We start from the raw sequence: 24,186 nt of genomic DNA on the forward strand, positions 1-24,186 counted from the left end.
CTGGAGGACATTGTTGGGGAGTGGGACACTTGATCATAAGCAAGGTAGTTAGGCTGCTGCCTCCGGATAAGTGGCTGAAAATGGATGGAATGAAGAAAATGATATCAGTCTTCTCCTTTAGGAGGAAATAAAAGGGAAAACTGTAGGTTAAAGGGTTAAAGGGTTTTACAATGATACAACTGTGTGTATATATATATATATATATATATATACACACAGTGAATACAAAAGCCTATTCATCATTCAATAGAGGGCTATAAGGAGGCACATTCAGTCTCTTTGACTTCATGTTGTTTGTTACTCAGTATTGTTGAAAGGCAGCACAGGCAGGATTATTGCAGTGTGGAGAAAAAGGAGAAAGTGAACTTTAAACTCTCCTTGTCAGCTGACCGGAGATAAAACTACTGTATGGGGCCCTGGCTCAGCAGTGCCAGCAACATTACCCACATTATCTTAACACAGAGGTGAACACACAAGGAAATGACATCCACCATCTGTAAAATGCATGCTGTATTTTTTCAGTAAGTTCTCCTGAATGATTTCACCTGTACATGGATTAGAAAGCCCATGAGTGAGAACAGAGACAGGCTGTGATTTGTCACCAGGTGGCTTTTCAGGTTCCACAACAGGGTGTCAGAGCAGAGAGACAGGCAGGCTGGTAAGGCCAGGTTGACTTCAGGAATGTCAGCATGTAACAGGGTGGTGTAGAGAGCGGGACAGAGGGAGTGAGCCAAACAGAGGAGGGACAAAGAGCAGGAGAGAGAGAGAGTCATAAATGCAATAATTACAGCTTAGGCAGAAATAAGCAACGCACTCTGCTGGTTCCACTGGCTGCCTGTGTAGCTAACAACACTGCTGGGCCACTGACAGGAGGAGGACGACCTAGGAGCTGTTGTCTGTTCCGTGTTGTGCTGGGATTTATTTTTCACCAGATTTTTTTTTAGACATGGATTTGCTCCTGGATTCTGGCTGATTATGACAGATTTCTTTCTCCCACTTTCCTCGAAGCCAAACAGAATTTTCCAATCTCCCTTCACTGCCACAAAAAAACAGCAGCACCATGTCTGTGACTGCCCTGTTCAGGGGAAAGTGGGGGCAGAAGGCACAGGAACCCCCAGAGAAGCCTCCAGTAGCTGCGGTTCACCTCAGCCACGAGGAGGACGATGACGAGGATGACTCCAAAGTTGGTTTCAGCAGAGAACCTATCCGCAGGAACTCCCGCTTCTACCGGTCAATGAGGAAAAAGAGGCTGGCCTCGTCTGAGCAGTCTGACAGTAAGAACGCACCAGGCCTCTGCTGTGTCTGCACCTTAACTTTCTGTTTCTACTGCGCTGTTCAGGTGACTTTTCTGGCCCTGAAAAAAACAATACAACATGTTTTTAACCTGTTTTCACTTCATTCAAATGTATAACCAGGCCTCATCAGAGGACTTCTGATGAGGCAGGACTTCTGGTAATGGAGTCATGTTGGACACTGTATATTGCTGCATTATTGTTGTCCCATTGACAGTAGATGCAGTTGTTATTGAGAAGTGGAACAAAGGCTTGGTAGTCCTATCCCTGAGTAGAATACAGAACACAACCTGAGAAACTGGTTCTGTTTGAACAGCACAATAGTCTGAGTAGTACCTGTACGCTCCACAGGTCAACCCCTGACCTCAGGATTTCAAGAAAAAAACAGCCTCAAGTTTTTATGATCACATGACACAAATCAAGTCCACCTGACACGCTGCTGATTTTGGCAGTTCTAGTTACAGATAAAGTGAAAGAGAGAAAGTGACTGAGGGAATTTTCATGCTGTACATTAGTCAGTGTTTCTCTACAGAAATGCAGCACATTCATAAAGCCGCACCAAATGCAACAATAAAGCGTTTGAGCTTAGACTTTGCCCGGCATCTCAGATAGGCCTCAAAGAGAGGGATCAAAGTCATTACTTAATACTTAACTAGAGAGAGAGTCAGCATCCGTCTCACAAGTAAAAGTAAAATGAAGTCCTAAAACACTGAGGCCGGTTGTGAAGTGTCACCTGATCGTTGAACCGAAAACGGGGCTAAAGTCAGCGTTGTTCTCGCTTCCTGAGTGGGGTTAAGATAAATTCTGATTATTGAAGATATTCTTATCAGCAGCTGTACTGATAATGTGCGCAGGGCACTGATAGCTTTCACATTTCAGCAGGGATACAGTGTGATTGCACAGTATTTGCTTTGATAGCAGGTTTGATAACACAATGAAGGTTTAACTGAACTTTACTAACAAAGTTTTCTTTGAATTCCCTCTGAAATCTTCACAAAGGGAAAAATCTCCCTGTGATGATTATGTTTCATTAATTAGTAACATAGGATCATTATCAGTGTCATCTCTCTGAGTTCAGTGGGGGGGGACTATCTTCCTAACAGTGCCATACATTTATTGGCTTCTGCCTTTATCCCCATTCAGTTCTCCTCCACTGTGGTCAAGGTTTCTTCAACCTTTTTGCTAAAGGAAAACAAATCAATACACATGAAAACATTTTCCTCTTGTCATTCACATGTGGAACATACTTGGAAGTACTTAGGGTTCATTCAGTGGCACCTCTGTCGTATCAGATACAGTCTGTCAGTCAAACTCAGCTATAATTGCCTAAAGATAATGTTCAACAAAACCCTTTGACAGCTGACACATATTTGTTCCCGGCAGTCAAAACTTTTTCTGTGTGAGTTAACTTCTTCTTGGCCAATTAGACTGATAAGATTGTTATTATAAATATTAGAGCTCAGCTCCTTTAACTCTGAATTTTTATTATCTATCAAATCATCCAGTGGTAAACAGTGATCATTTCCCTCCGTGCTCTCAGATGTTCTGGCCTAATGTGTTACCCAACACACTGAACAGTCGGCTCACAGCCAGAAGATCCTCTCTCTCTCTCTCTCTCTCTCTCTCTCTCTGGACCCTCAGGTTCCTACAGATCACAGAGCTGTTAAATGTCAGTGAAAGAAAAGCTGAAATGTTTGTGTTAAATCTAAAACTTCAGCAAACCTGTGTGGATGCCCAGAATTTAGAGATTACAACTGTCCCCATCAATAATAATCAGCTTCAGTTACAGATTCAAATACACAACAGTGCATGAAAGCAACAGCATGTTGTAGTTGAAGGGATGTTCCTATCCTACGATGCTGCCACACCATGGCCCGATGTAAACCGGAAGAAACTCAATAAAGCTAACACAGCATTTTAGAATTTTTGAGAAAGTATTAAAAAGTAAAGACTGAGATGTTTCTACTGGAGTCCACCTGTGGTAATCAGCTGATTGGACAGGATGAGGAAAGACACCAAAGTAATCCAGACTCAAGGCCTACTTACAAGCTTTTTATGGTGCATGGTATTCATCAGAACAACGGACCCATCGTCACCACAACTGAGTGCAGGACGCATTGATGGAGCCGTGTCCCAGTTCAGGGGCTGCGTCCTTCAGAGGACGTGGTGTACAAAGGTTTAGACCATGAAGGCCGAGCCGAAATGAGACGGTCTGGTCTCTAGAGGTTTTTCACTTTGCGTCACCAGCTGTGCCCAGCAGCTGTCGCCTAGCAACCTTGAAAACATTTTTCAAGGTTTTCAGTTCCTTGGTTTTAACAGTTGCACCGTTACTGTTGAACTGAGCTGAAACACAACACTGACATTAACAGTGTGATCCTCAGACTCTCTGTCTGTGCTGTTTGCTTTCATTACCAGCACGCAATGAATCTTGGGATATGTTGGGCCACGTTGGCCAGGAAAAGAAGGCTGCAGTGGAAAGAGCCTTTGAAACGGGACAGTGGTTCCGGTGCGACGCAGTCGGTCTGAACTGGGACACAGTGAGAGCTTGTTGAAAGATGTCTGATTATAACGTGACAGATCACTGTTCCACACCTTTCAACCATGACCACAGTCATTCTGTAGCTTTAACCAACCAGTTATTGTTGTAACCATGATGATGAAGGCTCCCTAACATTTTATATCTAAAGGTCACAGGTCAACTTCACTGTGACATCATAATGTTCTGCAGAAACACGTCTGGTCATTATTCAGAGCTTAGGAGGGGGAGGTTGTGACCATATTTCCTGCAGTTTGGCTGCAGGCGGTGAAGCTAGTTTTCATAATAATATTATAAAAGGCTGCGTGATTTGTGTAGCACCATGTTCTCAGGGATTAGTTTGCATTTTAGAGGAGGGAATTCACACGTCAAAATATTCATAACACACACCCACACACTGGGATTGTCTCAGTAACATACAGAGGCTCCGTTACTGCCTGGGTGAAAACACGGCACTGACACATGATAAGTCGATTGCACAATTTGAACTTGAGGCATGGGTGTGTTGTCCCTGTCATAGACTGGTGACCTTTATACTAGAACTGCTTGGTATCTAGATGCCATGGAAAACAGCATTTCATTTGCAACGCCTCTTATTGTCAAATTTAAATAGAATGTTGATTATTTCCATATTCATGAGATGTGTATTATAGTAGAGCACAGCTCTGTTTACTGAGCCAGTCGGAATCATGTTTTATGGCTTGTTCTCTGTGTGAGTTCAGCTTTTACAAAAACAAACAAAAATACCTAATTTAGCTTTGACTTATAAATGGTGCGTTTTCCCAAAATATGAAAAAGCAATGTTTATATTATACTATAATATATGATATATTATAGTATAATGTATCATATATGATACTATAATGTTTACAGCCAATGCAGGTTTGAAAAGTGACACTGCTCAGAGGCAACTGGCCTCTGTATTCTCTGTTATAAAACACCACGGTTTATCATCACTGGCTGAACATGGCTCACTACACTCAGTGTTTGGAAATGAAAGATAATAACTGTAATTTCTTTGTTTCCTCATTCTTCACTGTCGTACCTGATTATAAAGACAAATTTACTCTCTCTCTCTCTCTTTCAAATTCAAAGGTGCTTCATTGGTATGAAAGTTATAGAAAAAACATCAACAAATGCATGAATATGTACATTATGTATTTACAGTATATTATTTCGCTCAGGTTGTGGTATATGTGATATATGCCCTGAGATGATCATTTAGTTCATTGACATCTCTGTCTCTCTCCAGGTTCTACCAGGCCAGACCACAGTCCATCCAACAGAGCGCCCGTACCCCACAGATCACCTTTGATGCCCGGGGGTAGACGGTGAGTCTACGTGCCTTCGCTGCCCAACCCTACTGCTCAACACAAACACGCCCAGAAAACAAACCAGCACACACACTGCCTGTTTAAACACAAGCCATACACCACTTTTATGCTTCATGCCTGGTGCTCTCGGTGGCTTATCATGTCTGAGATAAGCACACACGCCTGTCCACGCTCTCTGAAGGTGAATTCAGTGTAAATGAAACAGCAGCCTGGTGCTTTCAGCTCTACTCAGAGGACTGTGGCTCAAGAACCAGTCCTGTGACGAGACTGCATCCCTTTTATTTTATGACAAGCTACAAGTGCATGAGTGCACTGCAAAAGATATTCATCTTCAAAGCCATTTAGTCATTTTGCATAGAACTGGAGATACACAGGAGAGAGGATCTGAGCCTCTCTTCTGATTGGCTGAGTGATCAAATAAAAATATAGCAGATTTCAGGGGAACACTCAGAGAAACCCAATCCTGCAAGGTCATAGTAGTAGCTCAGTTTCTGAATACAAACTGTGTTCATTTCTGAAAACATGATGTTTTCAGACCAACAACTACATCGTCCACAATGACCACAAAGTTCAGTCGACACTGCTTCAACACAAACTGAACACTATTATCTTCACAAAGGAGGATCATTACAGGGCTGTTGTATTAGACTAAAGTGAGAGACCAGCTTATCCACACTAACACAGACCCACACGAAGCCATGAAGTTCAATTCACCTCTGAATATCAAAGCTTTTCAAAAACATCAGCTCCAGTCTTGTGTTGATGTAGGATGTGTGCTACACAAGCTTCACAGACGTGGTCAGGAACTTTCTGCCGTCTCCAACTCAATCTGTGACCTGTTTGTTTGTCAGTGTAGCCAATCACAGAGGATGTTGTCAACGACCTGTCTGCGTGAGAAGATCCTCAACAGCACTGACTGTTTGGTCAAACTGTGACTGTGACTGTTGCTTCTCAGAGGCAAAGGCAGAGTTAGTGTGAGGATGTCAATTCTTCTTTAGCAGGAGGTCAGGGCGGCCGGCTGGGCGTTCACACCCTGTCCCCATGGCAACAGCCAGTGAGTTTTAACCATGATTAGAACTATCACTCGCTCTGAGGCAGGTTGTGATGATTGTCTGAAAAATCTTAGTGAAACTATGTAAATGAAAAATGAGATGAGGTGACATTAAAAGAGGTGTCTGCTCTGTTGAAAATGCAGGACTGATGCTGTTTCCTCTGACTTCAGTAAAAAATGCCTGTGGTACTGTATTTACATGTACTGTATATGTCTGTGGGCATTACTTTGTTGCCATTGACCCGTGTAGTCTGCATCATTTCCTGCTATATTTTGATTGGTTGACTGTAGACGTCGGTTGGAGCAGTATCTGACACAGTTGGGATTTTGATGCTGATGTTCTTAATCAGTCAGTGGATGCATCTGCTAGTGAGATCTAGGGCCACTGTTCTGGACTAAAGACCACAGAGTTCACAGTTTCACTCATGATGGTCAACTTTAGTCTGCGACAGCCCAAATCGCAGCGTACAGGATCCTGTCATCAAACCTGAGCCTCAAAAATGGCAGGTCAGAAAAAGCTCCTGTGCATTCTGGAAGGTGTGACTCATGCTGCCGTCGGGACGGTTGGCGCGGCCGATCAGAAAAGGTTCACAGGGTTGTTTTGGACGGTACAGTAAAGATTAAAGCTTTCAGTGTCATAGACCAGAAGTAACCTTTGTTCAACAGGTAGCAACAGGTAACAATCAAATCTGTTTGATCCTTTTATCCATGTGCCAACAAGAGAGAGAGCCAGCGGAGACAGGACAGAGGTTTAGTCTGCAGAGTTCTGACCACGTCTGCTGAGACAATACATCAGTGTCACCACAGTCTTCTGCTTCTGTACAGTTAGTGAGGGTGTTTCAGTGTCTGTAACATACTTGTATAGAAAACAATATGGAAATTTGACACATGGTGATGTTTAGTCCACAATTAAGTGAACATGGTGATAATTGTTCCCTGATGACAACTGTGCCATGATTCAGTGACTGGAGCCTCTGAGGGAACATGAAGATGGTCTTAGCCCCACACAGAAAATAACAGTATATTAACAATAATAATACCTCAGTTTACAGGTTGTGATGGTTTTTATTTTGGGTTTTCTGAAAAATCCATACAGGATCAAAAATATACTTACACCCACTTAGATCATTAATTTGGTGGTGCTGAAAGTTCCAAAATGTCTTTTAACTTGACAAGGCCTCTTAACTTCCTGTTAGAGATCATGACTGAGATGATACAGCTGGTAGCTTCTCTGTGCCCACATTAAAAGGGTTTGTTTGACAGCACTCGTTGGATTGACCAGCATGAAGTCCAAGGATCTTCTCCTTCATCTGAGAGAAAATAGGTTCAGATAGTCAGGAACAATCCAGGAACCACCGAGGCACAGCCGCCAAGAACTGGAACACTAGTGTCATTGTCTTTATTCAACTGAGTTTTACATCTCCATGGACTGAGAGGCTGCTGAGGCTCGACCAAAGTTTGCAGCTGATCATATGGACAATGAAAAGATGTTCTGGAGTAAAGTTTTATGGCCAGATGATTGTGTTGTTTGGCCACAATGACTAGAGATATGTTTGGACAAGCAAAGGTGAGACATTCACCCAAAGAACACTGTAGCAGCTGTTAAGCCTGGTGGTGGTGGTAGCATCATGCTCTGGGGCTGTTTAGCTGCCAGTGGAACGGGTACATTGCACAAAGTGGATGGAATAATGAAGGAGGAGGAGAACCACCTCTGAACTCTTCAGGATAACCTTAAACCCTCAGTTAGACGGTTGAAACTTGGACACCAGTGGGTGATCCAACAGGACGATGACCCCAAACACACATCAAAGCTGGCTGTGGAACAGATAAAGCAGACTTTCCCACAGTCCTGACCTCAACCAATTCTGTCAAGACGAGTGGTCAAACATCCCAACAGAATTCTGCCAGAGGCTTGTTGATGGCCACTGAAACTGTCTGGTCAAGGTGCACCTTGCTAAAGGACATTAAACCAAGTATTAGATGTGCTGAATGTGTATTTCTGACCCGGTGTTAATTTGAAAAGAAATTAATAAATTAACTAATTAATTAATTTAAACTTGTGCATCAGGGCGAGTCCCTGGTTTGACTCTCTACTGGCTGGACTCTTTGCTACATGTCATTCCCCTTCTCTATCTCTAGTAGCAACAGGTTGGTCAGCCAGTCAGAAGAGAGGATCTGAGCCCATCTTCTGATTGGCTGATTGTTTTCTGAGTGATCTAATAAAAATATAGCAGATTTCAGGTAAATATTCAGAGAAACTAAATCCTGCAAGGTTGTTGTGACATCACAAAGTTGCAGAAGTCCTGACGGCTGGTTTTAAGGCTCAGTTTCTGAATACAGGCTGTGTGCATTTCTCTGTGGACTGAGGCTTTGATACTTTCACAGTATTAATGTAGAACCTAGACCTGCTTTATAATCACAAACACACGGACATCTACCTTTAGACTATGGACTGAGATTGCCATCCCTGCACACAGACAGTCTCAGTCCAGACTGTTCTGGTCTGTGGTTCCCTGATGGTGGAGCAAGTTACAAGTTCTATCAGAGCAGGGGCGTCCCTCTCTATTGTCAAGCATCTCTTGAAAACACCTCCTTTCCTAAAACCTTAACATGTGTAACTAGCTCTTACTATGCACCTTTGGTGCATTTCTTTATACAATCTCCTGCACTTATTAAAGAGATGTAGCACTTAATACTTACACCAAGGTTTCCCACTGCACTGTAGCTTCACTGATGTCCTTAACTTGTCAGTCACTTTGGATCAAAGAGACTGACAGATGAGTAAATGTAAATATGATATGGGACCTTTCATTTATTTCCCTGATGATAATTGATCCTCAGCTGTGAAGCACTGAATCTCTTTCAGTTTGAGCACTATAACTGATCATCCCTCTGATGATTGATAATAATGTGTGAGATATGACAGCAGTGCTGGTTTACAGATCCATATGATGCACATCTGCCAGCCACTGACTGAGGACACAGCAAGTCAAACACAAAACAAAAGCATAGGATGCAACTCAACAATAACATAACAAATGTACATGACTTTACTATGCAGAGAGAGTTCAGTGACGATGGCTGCTATAGATGTGTTTCTGAAACATGCTTTTCTGCTGTTAAATGTAGCCCTCAGCTTTCGCCACAGCTCCATCATTCCAGAACTGTGTTGCCAAGCAATGGTGAGGCCAGCAGCAGACATGCTCTGTACAACAGGGATGCTGTGAATAAGGGAAGAGGAGGAGTGGGAGGAGGGAGTGTGGACATATCCGCTGCCTCCAACAGCCAGCACAGAGATTCTCCAGCTGACATGCTCAGTTACCGGACTCACGGCGTTCACAGTGGAGTAATCAGAAAGCTGTCTGAGCAAACAGCTGCAGCTTGCACCGTGCAGGAGGCCAGAGGGATAGCCATGAGCTCACAGCAGCCCAGTCGTGACGGAGCGGACCGGGATAACGCCAACCTAAGGTCAGACCAAATTACACTGAAAACAGAGAGATATGAAGGGGTTAGGGGTACAGAGGATTCTTTCTGTGAAGCTTAAACTGTGGGTTCTGAGGGCAGTAAACACAGAACAGGCAAACAACAGAGAAATTTGTCATTTTTCTGCTCATCAAGCAAAAGTACTAAAACCAACAAAATGAAAAATAGACTGAATTATGCAAAAATATGTGATGGGGAGACTGGACAGACTGAGTAGTGACTCACTGTGTGGCTGGAGAGTGAATGTGAAGAGGTGCAGATGGATTTTTTAATATTTTCATCAAATATCTAAAATAATAGCGAGATCCCAGCGCTAAGGTTCAGGTGCTGAGACAGAGCAGAGAATTCATCTGTTTGCCTGAATGCACCATCAGTACTGCTGCATGATTCTGAAGAATAAAGTGAGTATATCCATCTGCCTGCCTGCCCAAACATGGACTTCCTTTTTTTGTTTCTGTGCAGGTTGCTGAGCAATGGAGGAAGCTCCCAGACGATCTGCCACAGCCTCAACATCATCAAAAACATTGGTGAGGAAAGGCTAAAGAAAGGGTAGCGCATATATTCCACCCACCTTTTCCACCTCCAGAGCTGTTGCTACAAAATCATCTCTTATTCGTGAATATATTATATGACTAACTCACATTCAAACACAGATTTCTAATCTTACCCATCAGTACACCGGCCTCAGCCGTGTCTGTTACTGCATATCTCTGAGTCTCTCATCAAGCTTGAGTGCCTCTCTCAGCTGATGGTCTGCCAGTGTTGACAGACTACTCACCAGTGCAGCTCAGTGTGTACACAGGATAATGGTTATTTGCAGGGATTAGTCCAAATTTACTCAAGACGGCAGTTTAACTGCAGGACTTCAGTTCAAACTCAAAGCGAAAAGGCAGAGAGAGGTAAAAAAAGAGCGACAACGTCCTGTGTGGTTTACAGACACTGTATGTGCTGGTTCTCCGCTCCAACCTGTGCATTTCCTCAGCTGCGTGTTTCGCTCTCTCTTATGTAATTCTCAGTCCAGTTCTACGCCCACCATAGCAATCTGCAGTATATGACTGAGGGAGATTATGCAACAGGCCCCTGTTGTTCAAAGTCACCTTCCCTCTTAATATACACACAGCCAATGTTCCCTGCGAACAGCATCTGTTCTTATCAGCAAACTTTCAACCCACCTGAAACTTGGTGAGTGAGACAGGATCTACGAGGCTCTCCAGCCTCCGCACCCACTGCACCGCGGCAGAGAGCTGTAGTCCCGCCCACTTCTGCGCGAGTTTCTCCATCCTCCCCTCAGTGGATCTGAAAAAAACATGATGCTTTGTATTAAGACACATGAAGAGGTATTTGGTCATTTGAACGATAGAGAGATGATCATTTTGCAGATGTACAGCCACACAAACTACACAACTACACCCTCCAGGTGTTTGTTAGGAACAAAAACTTAACTCCACTTATAATCTTCATTTAGATAAAATAAATAATAAATAATATAGTTATGAACAATCAGCTTGTCACACAGTGATGTGATGTGATAGTGTAACTAACCACAAGTCTCCTCTGTAACTGTGTAATATCAGCTCAACAGATAACCTGTGTTATCAGATTGTTATTAACACATGATAAAACACATTCTCATCAGTCACCATGACTCCTCTGACAGAACAGCTGATCATGGTGCTGTGCAGGAGAAGTGACCTAATTATCAGCTGTATGTGAACAGGCCTCTGTAGAAGAACGTGTACGTTAGATTAGGACAGGGCAGGTATTTATTAAAATGAGGTGGAAGCTGATCACAAGCAGCAGGCGTCAATTTACACAACACAACAGATTCTGACCTGTTGTGGAGACAGGAAGTTCAAATACAAAGTCACAGAGTTGGAGCACTTCCTGTTGCTGAAGCACTGTGATCAAACCTTTACACAGTAGAACAGAAGCTCGAGGCAGCACCTGTTTAAAACTGTCTCACACTGTCACTGTGTTAACTGAGGCCTTTGCAAAAAGCACCAAGAAATTCCACGTTTACCTGATGCCTGACTCGTTGTCTTTTGTCCCTCCAGCCTTCCTGTACCAGGAGTACAGGGACACCTCCAAGCAGCAGGAGATCGAGCAACGGCGGCAGCGTGACAACCTCTCTCCTGAGGTGACGGATGGGACTGGGGTGGGAGGGTCCGGTGTCATGTCCCCCCCAGCGTTACAGCTGCAGCTGAGGAACAGCGCTCGCTCGCTGAGCTTGTGGCAGAACCTGGAAGCTGTGCAGGCCAGCGGCCTGCTCACCCAGTTACCACAGAGAGAAATCATCATGCAGGAGGTGAGTTACAGAATCTTATACCCAGGAGGTAAGAATGAGGTGCACTACACCAAGCAACAGTGTATTAGCTTCACCTGGCTAAAGCTATTCAAGGCCAATAAAATAAATCAGAGGACCTGACTGGAGACATCAACCATGATGGTTGTGCATATACAGGAAATGAAAAGTGCTCACCTGTGGTACTGCAACAAACAATTCCCCTGCAGCCTCAGAGACAACCTGTATAATAGAGACATCTGTAAAACTGTTGACAACATGAGCTGCAAACACGGTCGGATATTATTCCTCCTGCTCTGGATTTTTAATCCATCAATGTTGATATTTATAAAACTTTCATTTTTATGACATCATGAAAATGCGAAAGAAGAAACCAAACTCATGTCGTTCAACTTTGAGTCTGTTATTGAGATCTCATTATTCATCCATAGACAACAGGAAGTGGTTCTTCCTTGAGGTTTAGGTTAGACAGTGTACGGATACTGAGAAGCACAAGAGTCTTGTGCAACTTGAAGAAGAAGAACATGACAGCACCGACTGCTTTCTTCAAGCCTTCATGTGGAGAGATGCTTGAACAGGTAAAATACCAGGTTTCATATTTATTAAGTTTAACATTTATTAAGCAAAACCAGGTTTTTTCTGTTTTGATCATTTCTGTGAATCAAATGTAGGATAAGTCAGTTAATCAATATTTATCTACCAAGTAATTATATCATTGGCTTTGTGCTAATGAGAGCTCTGTGTTTTCCAGGAGACCAGCAGAGTCCTGCAGACCTGTGAGGACCTCAGCCCATTGTTGAAGTTGATGGGATTCAGGCTGTTTAAGGAATTAAAGATTTGTTCAAATGAAATGAGGAGGAGTGATTTTATTTTTCACTTCACAGAGGATGAAGAGATACTTGAAAACTAGTCAATGGATATTTACTAGGCCTGTCAAAGTTAACGCGACACTAACAAGTTCACGCAAATTCCTTTTAACGCCACTACTTTTTTTGACGCGTGATTAACGCACGTTCTGTGATTGTGGCCTCCGGCTGCTCCGTAGTGACGCAGCAGAAACGTTGTGGGTGGCGGCAGAAACAAACCCTCTCCAGCAGAAATGGATAAAGAAAATGGTCTTTTGAGGCAGGTTCAGCTTCACAGCCTGCACACAGCACCTTCGAGGTTCCTCTGGAGAATATTCTGGACAGTATCTGTCATTGTTCTGGATTGTTGCAATAACAACAAATATACATTTGCATATTTGTTCAGTCCCATGTTGATAAGAATATTAAAAATATCCCATTAAGATACATTGAGAACAGATTTGAAAAAATGTGGGATTAATTTGTGATTAATCATGAGTTAACTATGGACAATCATGCGATTAATCATGATTAATAATTTTAATTGATCGACAGCCCTAATATTTACACAGTTCAGCTGGGATGAGCTTTACACTGGTACAGGTCTTCACTTGAACTGTGGTGGGGTCTCACGGAGCGATAACGTCACCACTTACGCCTGTGAGTCGCAGGGTCGTGGTGTGATTACAACATTACACTGTATTACCAACAGTAATACTGTGGTATACAGTGGCTTTGGATTGACATGTTCAGTGATCACATATGAGTTGAAGAGTCAGGCGTCCACACACTTTGACCTGTGCATCATATGTTAAGAAAAATGTCCAGTTCACTGGTGGAGCTGTTCTTCTGTGAGAGGAGAGGGTCCCATTTATTTATCTTCAGCATGAGAATCATGCAGCACACACAGTCCTGAAGTGTCAAAATATGCTGCGATGTGCCTTTAAAAGCAGGAGACTGTAAGAAACAAACATGGATGTAAACAATACTAGATTTAAAACACTTAAAATGTTTAATGGGGAAGTTTGTTTGAATGTTTGATAGACTTTTACAGTGTGTTTTGATGAGTAAAACTAACGCTTGTGTTTAAGTTGAATGGTTTTACTGAGTGATTAGCAGTGACAAACAGGACAAGTATTAATGTGAGTTATAACAAGTGAGAACTGATGACACTGAGCTGGATTACTTTCACATCTGGATACAGAACAGATGTTACAATAAATCAAGAAAGTTACTTCTATTGTTTTCAAAGTAAAGTTTCAAATAAATAGAAGAAATGTTTCCACTGTTAATTTATTTTAATATTCAGTGTTTGTGCTGTGAGAGCTCCTCAGCTCCACCGGCCCATGGACGGGCCCGTTCTGAGGTTCTGAGGTTCTGAGGTTCTGACCGGGTTCTTGAGGGTTAAAGCTCAAACGTTTGTCACTGCAGACATGTTATACCTCGTTAGATCAGTTAAATTCTCTAGAATTCAAACATTCCGTCAGCACATAAATATGATTTATTAATCTCCACCAGCATGTGAACCAGGTATGACTCCCTCTCTACCTGTTAGACCATGTATCCACGATGAAGCCGCTCTCTCTGACCATCGCTGCATCATTGATTATCCATTAGTCCGTAAGCGTCCACAGATCGAGAATAAAAGTGGTTTCCATTCAAATATTCTGAAAAGTATCTGTCAGAGAAGTCTGTAACAGATTAGTGAGCGACTGTTTACTCCCGGCTCATGTCATTGTGCGTCTCCTTCCTGTTGCGTCAGCGCCGCGTCAGAGGGGGCGTGTTCGTTCGTTTTCTCTCTGTGAACACACCGGGAGCCTCCGTGTAAGGAGCCAATCAGATTTCACGCCACAACTTCCGGGTGAAGACACCGAGCGTACCCGAGCGAAAACATGATGACGTCATACTTTGCGTCGAGGAAAGCGCTGCTATTGGTCCCTGCCTTTGGCCAGCTTTTACGTTGAAGCCAGGTGTCCTCGGTTTCCAAGGAGACGACAGAAAAGGGGCGGGGCACTGCTGAGACAATGTTAATGGCCCTGGGGGGGGCACAGCAGACACACAGAGCAGGAGCTGCTGTGTTTTCAATGTTTTCCATCAAACTGCCTCTGAATATTTCCTGCTGCTTCCTGTTAAAGAGTTAAAGCACAGTTTTCCTTTTAGAGCAGTTTATAGGAGCCTGTGAAAAATGAAACCATGTTATTAGGCCCAGAAGTCAGAAACCTGAAAACTGAGTTTCTGACAAGGTTTAGAATTAATGTGAAGCTTTTCATAGGTCTTTTATAAAGTATGTCTAAGTTATTGTTATCAAAAAACACCATTTTTCAGGCGAGGACAAAAAAAAAAAAACAATAAATAAAAAAATCATCTATGAGCTGATGTAGTGTAGATTGTGTTTTAGTCACATGCAAAACAAGCACATTTCAGAAACAAGAAGATGTGACCTTTCAAATGATGTCTCATTAATACATTTTAGCCTTGCACTTCTGTTAGAAGCTCACTACATTTACATAGGCCCTGTGTGGACATAAGGTTAAAAACAGCTGGATCCTGTGTTTTACTGACAGGGGTTTCTAATAATTAGTGCAGCCTGACTGATGCAAATGTGACGTATACAGTTCAACAGCCTAAAACATAATTTTAAATCAACATCTCTTCAAAACAGGTCAAACAAAAACTGAACATAATTTCCTCCCTGAAGGTAGAATTTACTGGAGGGCTGTTGCATAATCTAAATATGGAAATTTAGCAAATGAAAAAAAAGAAAATGAGACTTATGTGAGCCTTAGCCAGCTGTACCAGCACAACATCATATTTCATCATGGTTTCATCACCAGTGGATGTGGGGATCCCCAGTCTGCATTAATGTGGCCTCATGGTTTGCTTTTCTGTCTAGGCCATGTTTGAGCTCGTGACCTCAGAAGCATCCTACTACAAGAGCTTGGAAATTTTAGAGACTCACTTCCTCCGTAACCCTGTTTTAATCAACACTCTCAGCCAGTCCGACATGCATTTTCTGTTCTCCAACATTGAGGAAGTCATGAAAGCCAGTGAGAGGTAGGACAAGGTCTAAAGTCCGATCATACATCTGAACTGCAGCAAACAAGCTTCCCCTTCACACCTGATACTGGTCTCTTCATATTTCCAGGTTCCTGATGGATCTCGAGCACCGGATCGAGGAGTCTATTTGGATTTCTGATGTGTGTGATATTGTTTACCACCATGCTGTGGAACACTTCAGTGTCTTCATCAAGTACGTTATTAACCAGGTGTACCAGGAGAAGAACTACAGACGCATTTTGTGAGTAGCAAATTATTTCATCCATTTATTTATTTATTTCTATTATTAGTAGATCCATCCAATCAGTCACACCAGTCCGGCTTTATACTGAGTTAGAACCACCTACCAGATTATCATACAAACACAGACGTGTAGATATTATGGATATGTAGAAACTAATAATTAAATCAATAAATCAATAAATACAGAAATGTAGTAGAAAATGTATTATAGGTATGAAATACAAAAATAAATACATAAATAAATGTAGAAATACAGAGGCAGCCTTTTTCATTATCAAAATGTATTTATTTTACATTTATTAATGTATATGTGTGTCAGTTTTTGGTCTTTTGTCTTTTAAATGCAGTGAATAATACTCGGCCTGTACCCGGAACAGTGCTGAGGCCTGATTATTATGAATACATGCTTGGAGAGAGAGGAAGTGTGAGACAGAATAATAGGCGTCATCCTTCACACATGGATGTTGTTTTACTGTCTGTGAATGCTGTCACTTTTCAGAGGAGAACAGGTTTTATTTTTGATCATGACAAATGTGGTGTGCAGGGTGTGGTTGACTTTGAATATAATGCTTATGTTCCTCTTCATCAACCTCACATACCTGAGTGAGAGTCTGACGTTCCCACGCACTGTGGAAGACAGGTACCTGGGGCTGCAGATGCAGAGTGGGACCTCTGCCAGCTGCTCAGAAAACTCCTGAGACCTGCGGGAATTAGAATTATGTAGATGAGATACAGTGAAAACCTCAAGGCCCGTGATTAGTTAATGAACTAAGAGGAGATGCTGGAGATGCAGCACCAGTAAAGTCAATGAAATATTTTCTAGCTGTGAATTACATGCAGGTCTGATCACACTCACAGAGCTGTGAGCAGTAATTACCCGTCACATACAATCACATCAGTGGCAGAGCTGCAATGTAGGAGTGTTCATTGTATCAGTCTGTGGAGCACAGGAGAAAACCCGGTGACTAATCACTGTGATACGAGCTGTTGTTTCCCTCTCATGCAGGCTGCGAGATTCTTAAGAGGTTTTCACTGCTGTTCATTCCAGGGCAGATTATTTCCAGGCTGCATATCATAAAACAAAGGCGATTTGCTCTCTTACTTCTCATTCTCTAACAGGGGAACAGGAAGGAGAACCTTCATCCACCACATGTGTTCAAGCCGGTTTATTAAAGTTGTATCAAGAAATAATATGTTCCAGTCAGAGTCTTCATTTTGGTGAAGAGCTTCACTGCTGGATCACACTTCTTACATTTAAAGGATACGGCTGGTGAAGTATTTGTCTTACTGTCAGAGATCCAAGGATTCAAGGATTCAAGGATTGCCTGTGCCTGTTGACCTCCATTGTTGTTCATTAACAATTAAGGGAAACAGAAACTTAGAGTCAGGGATTTGCTGCCATTATCTCTCATGTGATCTTTTTTTTTGTTTTTATGTGACTTTTATCATCTTTATCATCTTTGGCAGTCCAATGGTCCGAACAGGGCGTCGCCTGCTGTGTGATTGACAGTCATCAGTCTAATTAATGTTACGAGAATACCAACATGAAACAGGTGAAACAGGAACAAGTCCCTGATTTATTCACCGCAGGAACCTTCTCTAGTGCCAGAGGAAGCGTCGGTCGGACGTTGATCTGGACACGAGACGCACTGAGCTTCTGAACAGGCTGTTGTTGGTTTAACGTGGTGAAGCTGCTCTGTAGTTCTTCTGCTTCAGGTTGTTAAAACTCCTCTGGCTCAAACACAGTTTGAATTCCTCCACCACCTTTGGACTGTGTTTATGTGTTGCCATAGCAACAGATGTTATTCCAAAGTGAAACACCTGTACCTTCCTGGTTCTGGATGAATGAACGCACACACACAAAAAAAAACAAACCCAAACATACAAACAACATTTCCCCACATATAAACTGGTATTTATGAGTAAGAGTGTGTGGTGAGGTCAGAGACTTCAGACCAGGTGTTTCTCTGGAAACATCTACAGGTGAGGGGAGGAGGTGGACATGGAAGGTGCGAGACGTAACCTCATGGTAAAACATGGTGCTAGTAGGTTGTTGCTAATTTTGCTGATTGTGTTATTTATTGATGAACTGACTGTGTTTGAGAAGATTGATCAGTGATGAATTTGATCTTTTTGAACCGTCACCCTCATCCTGTTTTTTCATTGTGACCTGAATTGCAATAGACTTTAACTGAACTCAGTTTCAATATGAGTCAATTAATCATTGATCATCTTTCTGATGTTATGATATCTGAGATATCAGCGATTTGTTTATCGTGTCTCAGTCACACGGACACACACACAGGTCTGGGTTTGGTTTTTATGGAGCTAATTTCTTGCCAAAACTGGACAAACACTCAGCACCACCTGCTGTTGTGGAGGGAAAATCACTCAGCAGAACCACAGTGGAAAGATTTTTCCAAAAGTCACATTTTTGTACTTATAAATAGAAATTTGTTGTGTATTCATTTTGTATTTGCAAAAAATGCATTGGTTTGTTAATGGTGTTTTATTTAGAAACCCACAGTGTTTGTTAGTGAATAGTTGAAACATGACTGTCTGTCTGTCCAGAGAGGGGAACCAGGCATTCAGAGACACCATGGCCGGACTGGAGAACCATCCTCGTGTCAGGGGCCTGTCCTTCACCTCCTTCCTCATCCTTCCTTTCCAAAGGATCACAAGGCTCAAGCTGCTTGTACAAGTGAGTGTGTCAACGTGATTTAAAACTAAATATAGTACAGCCATGCCACTGCTGAAGCTTTGTGTTGTTTTTATTTGACTTCTCTTACAGAATATCCTGAAAAAAGCTGAGGAAAACTCAGAGAGGGAAGCAAATGCTATAAAAGCACATCAGCAACTGGAGCAGGTGAGCATCAGTGAGGGGGCCTGGCCCAGGCTGGGGGCCCGGGGGAAGGCTGAGGACCTGGGCATGGGCTGAGGACCCGGCCCAGGCTGGGGGCCCAGGCTGGGGGCCCAGGCTGGGGGCCCAGGCCAGGATAAGGGCTAACACATGAGGATATGGCAGATTTATTTATGCACTGTGTTGGTTAATCACACACATGCAAGCACATATTCCTGGTAATTTACTATGTATCATAAACTGAGTAATTCTAAGACTTACATTGAGATGAAAGATAAAATGAATGTTTCATTAAACAGCTGTGCATGTTTTAGTTTCATCACCTCCACAAACTTTTTGATGCAGGACTTATTTCAGTTCTCGTACGATCTGTGTGTTGTCCTCAGATTGTTAAAGAGTGTAACGAGGGGGTGAGAAAAATGAGTCGCACCGAGGAGCTTATCAGCATTGAGAAAACACTGGAGTTTAAATCCAAGGTAAACTGAGTCTTCTTCTCTTGTATTTTCACTTTTTTTATTAACTGAAGAAAACAACATTGTTGTTTGTTTATTGGTTAGAAGTAATAATAATAATTAGTATGACAGCTGTCCATCATGTGTTAACCTGAGGTATCATGCGTTATCTCTCTCTTTCCTGTCACTGGTTGCAGATTTTAAAAGTTTGAACTTTTCCAAACTAATCTGAAGATACAAATGTACTGTTCATCACTTCAATACAAACTACAGCATCAGACTGTGACACTGTGTAGAAACAATAAAATACAGTTTGTCTGAGACAGTAAATCTTATACTCGCTCTCATTTGACCTCTGTTAACCCCTGTAGTCCGTGCCCATCATTTCCCACTCGCGCTGGTTGCTAAAGAAGGGTGAAGTGCAGCTAATGGCTGGACCTAAGAGCACTAGGACCATGCGGAGTCGTAAGCTCTACCAACCAGCCTACTTGTTCCTGTTCAACAATCTGCTGCTGGTCACCAAACGCAGCTCCAGGTAAGAATGAAGAACTCACTGTGAAATTCTCATGTTTACTCTGCATCTGGCTAAAACTACATCAACACCTCTGAACCAGTTTCAACAAATACTGACAACCTTCATGCCTGAGGATAACTGCAGGGCTGCTGGATTAGTTTCAGTTGGTGAACTTAATAAACTGAGTGTATGTTTACATTCAGAAACAAATCAGTCAATTGTTAATGAAGTCAACTTGTTGTCAGTGGGGAGAAGTTCCAAGTTCTGGACTCATGCACAAGGGCCATGTTGAGGACTGAAGACCTTGAAGACCAGGGCCAGCTCCTGGCCAGTGTCTTTAATCTGAAGCTGCTGGAGAACCAAGAGGAACGCCAGGTCAGCTACATGCTCAAGGCCGCCAGCATGTGAGTATCTGAAGCACAATCAGCTTAAGATGCTCTGAGCCACTATGGGTGAGAGGAAATAGATGGGTCCACTTCAAGGAAACTGTGAATGAGTTCATGTGTGAAAGCAAAACAACAGAGACACTTCCTACCTGCACAGCTGTGAATGAGCCAATCATTGAAAAGCATACTACAACAGACCAGAGCAAATCAGCCAATACAAACACAACTTCAAAGCTCTCATTCATTCATTTCATTTCATTTTATTTCTTATAGAATACACAATAAAAAATCATACAAACATGACAATTACAGTGGGTGAAAATGGGACATTTAGCTTCAAAAGCTTGTGAATAGTGGTCCAGGCACAGCATGTAGGGTCACAGGTCACCTATATCCTAATGTAACCCTAATAGAGCCTAAATAAAACCCTAATAACCAGAATAACCAGTAGAGCTAGACATCTGTCCCATCCATCCAAACATTAATTCAATAGGCAAGAACCACACTGTAACACCTGATTCCACATGTGATTCAGCATGAACTCAAAACCAGCATAATTACCACTAAATTCTATCATTAAACTCACAGTTTATTCTGACTTTTCTCAAAAAATCAAGAGGACGGGAGGATGGTGAAAGTGCAGCAGCAGCTCATTTGTTTCAGTAGTTTGTGGACAGCAGGGGGGAGCTCTTTGGAAAAGAGGAATAAGATGCTGTGAGAGACAAAACTTATTAATATCATCACCTCATTGTTGGCTCAGGTGTCTTCATGGAGTTTGTTGACAATAAGAAAAACATAGATTGTGTCTGTAGCTACAAACCAGAACACACCAGGCAACTCAGCTTGTAAAGAAATAATTTACCTCTGTCTGGTTATTAATCGCTGGCGTCCTGTGGACAGGAGCGACAAGCTGCGATGGATGTGTGCCCTCACTCCTAACCGACGCACACGCTTTATGTCCACCAGCGCCCACCAACCAGGTGAGAGAGAATATCACGCCAACACTATGTGCCGTCCTCAACGTGCAGCCGTGGACATATGAACTGAAAGTGTCTGTGACCCTCAGACTCTCCACAGGTGCAGTGTATCCAGTCATACTCATCCCAGGAGCCAGATGAACTCTCCATTGAGATGGCTGATATTTTGAACCTCCTGGAGAGAACAGATGATGGTGTGTGGCCTCATAAATCTGCTTTTATATCCCCTTTGATGCTGTGGCTTGTAAAATAAGTAAAGAAATAAAGAATTTTGTTCTGTAATGTTGTTTTCCATCTTCCTGTCACTCTGGTCTTTTTGTGTCTTCTGTTCCAGGCTGGATGATGGGAGAAAGGCTCCATGATGGTGAACGGGGCTGGTTCCCTAGTCGAGTAGTAGAAGAGATCCACAGCAAGGAGATCCGAGCTCAGAACCTAAGAGAGGCCTTTAGGATCCAGCAAGCCCAGGAAGGTGGAGGAGGCTCGCAGTGCGGAACCAGGGTCGGTTTAAGGGCAGGGAGACGCACCCCAAAGGTCTCCAGCTCCTCCAGTCACTGGATCGATCAGATGGGTGAGAGCAGTGAAGGAAAGCAGTGAATCATAACAGTGAGGATTGTCACCGTTCAGGACCATATGCACTAAGAGAGAAATAATCAGGATACATGTGACTTAACTCCCACACAGTGACACCCTTTGATTTTCATTTAGTAGTGGATGGTTTTACACATCCACAGTTTTGGTCTCAGTGATCTGGGACAAGTGATCAAAGTGCTCGTCAGTGCTCGTCAGTGACCTTGTACAAGCGATGCTGCATGTCTCATAAATGTGTAGTGAAGGTGTATCGTAGGCCCACACACTGTGGGGTGTCCTGCATGGAGCAAAGCTCTGTGTTTGGGACTTTGTGTGGGAATGGCACGAACCCCACCAGTCTAAAGGTACTGTAAACATCCCTCAGCTGCATGGGCAAGTTTTTAATGTGTTCATTTCATTGTAAAATACGTTTCAACACTGAATTATACCTGACACCTGCAACACAAACATTCAAGTGTACGGTGGCCCTGAGAGCTCAATGCACTGAAACCTAAGAAAGCACATGTAAATAGACAAAATAAAAGCACATGAAGAAAACATCGTCAGTTTGGTAACGTGCAGCAGTTATAAAAAAACGCTGTCATAAGAGGAAATACAGTCAAACTGAGAAAACACAACCAAACAGACACAAGTCACACAGGACATTAAATCACTTACTTAATGGAAGTGAGGTAACAATGTCAGTTTTAATATTCTGCTTGTATGGTTCAGATATTTGTGCCATTATTTGAATTTGTTAGTCTAGTTAGCACTAACAGCAAAGTCTTCAATAACATCTGAATCATGCAATCAGAAACTTTCAGAATAAAATAATATTGCATGAAAATCACCAATGATTATTTAAAAGTCTGTGAACATTCATACGAGTGAGTTGGTTAAAATGATCCTCCACCAGAAATGTACCTTCTGAGTGTGAAACACTTGCTACAGCCGGACATGATTGTTGCTGTGAGGAGTAAGAACCACATGTACTGTCGTTAATACTAATGATTTTATGATGCTGTGCACAGCTTCTTTCTTCCTGCCATTAACTGAAGCTCAGCCAACAGTGGTTCATACTCAAAAGATAGACTTCATGTGGAATATCAGTTCAACAAATGTACACACACACACACACACACACACACACACAGGATAAATCCTATAATAGCAATTTAATGCCAAATAACTGCAATATGTTGTTAATGTAAAGAATGTTTCACCTCTATGAACAATTATGGATCAGCATGATTGTAAAGCCTGTGTGTCTTTGAATACAGCATGTGTACAGTAATGCAAACGTCAATGTTTAAAGTAATAATTACTAAATAATTATTTCATTTTGTAAGAGGTAAATTATTGTTCATAAAAAAGCATTAATCACAGATGTGTGTGACCTGCTGATTTTAGCATTTTAATGTGTGGAATTTACAAATTGATATGCACAGTCGTACTTTTCACTGTTGCGTCCACAACTGTCACCAAGTGTTGACGTCCCTGTGACGTCACCACTGGTTTGTGAGCTGCTGCTCTGAAGCCTCAGTTTGTCATTTGTCCTTCACCAGTCAGACAGTCTCAGGTAAAGTTTGTTCAGCTTTTGTTTATTAGTGTTGAGGGTTTTCACTAAAAAGAGCACAGGGCATTTACATCTACATTTACATTTACAGGGACATCAGTGAAGCCTCAGGTCAGTACAGTTCTACAGACGATTGATGATGATTGGCTCTGTCATGGTCGCCCTCCTTTTTGTTCTCTTGGTTTTAATGTGGCTGGCAAACTGTGAAGTGACTCACTAGTGCCACCTGCTGTTATGAGTGTGTCAAAGGTGTCTTTACTCTTACATCAGAACCATTGTGGTTCACCTGGTAGAGCGCATACCACATATGCTTACTCCTAACCACAGCGCCGCGGGTTTGAGTCCGACCCATGGCCCTTTGCTACAGGTCATCTCCTCTCTCTCCCTGACTTTCCTGTCTCTCTCTCACTGCAGCTACAATAAAGGCATAAAAATCCAGAGAAAATTACTTGTTATAACCTGTTGTTACCGACCCAGAGATTTATGGTGCGTTCCATCTGGTCAGTACAAATTTTCAAGATCTCAGTTGGAAATTAAAATTGGGATGCCCCCTGTAGTTGGATTTCTGACTTAGAAACTCGGAAGAACCTCACCAACCCCAACCTCAAAATCCAAGATAGCTGCTCTGCACATCAAAAGTTTTAAATCTCTAATAATTCACTGTTTTTTAGCACTTCTGTCTTATTTGTGTCTCATTAATCAGTCAAACAA

The 24,186-nt window shown here is 42.4% G+C and overlaps 1 protein-coding gene across 1 annotated transcript; it reads left to right on the plus strand.

The window, feature by feature from the left end:
• Window positions 1–244: 244 nt before the first annotated feature.
• On the plus strand, window positions 245–23,284 carry ngef (neuronal guanine nucleotide exchange factor). The gene is made up of 15 exons (XM_071471537.1): window positions 245–1,274; window positions 5,081–5,159; window positions 9,343–9,681; window positions 10,159–10,223; window positions 11,751–12,001; window positions 15,737–15,897; window positions 15,989–16,141; window positions 18,715–18,844; window positions 18,935–19,009; window positions 19,390–19,479; window positions 19,827–19,990; window positions 20,215–20,373; window positions 21,256–21,335; window positions 21,422–21,526; window positions 21,667–23,284. Exons 1-15 carry the CDS (start codon window positions 1,061–1,063, stop codon window positions 21,924–21,926), a joined length of 2,325 nt encoding a protein of 774 aa, XP_071327638.1. The 5' UTR covers window positions 245–1,060; the 3' UTR covers window positions 21,927–23,284.
• Window positions 23,285–24,186: the final 902 nt, after the last annotated feature.

This window comes from Trachinotus anak, unplaced genomic scaffold (assembly GCF_046630095.1).
Source record: "Trachinotus anak isolate AG129_WGS33_773 ecotype Australia unplaced genomic scaffold, CSIRO_AGI_Tana_v1 ptg000034l, whole genome shotgun sequence".
Classification (NCBI taxonomy): Eukaryota; Metazoa; Chordata; class Actinopteri; order Carangiformes; family Carangidae; genus Trachinotus; species Trachinotus anak.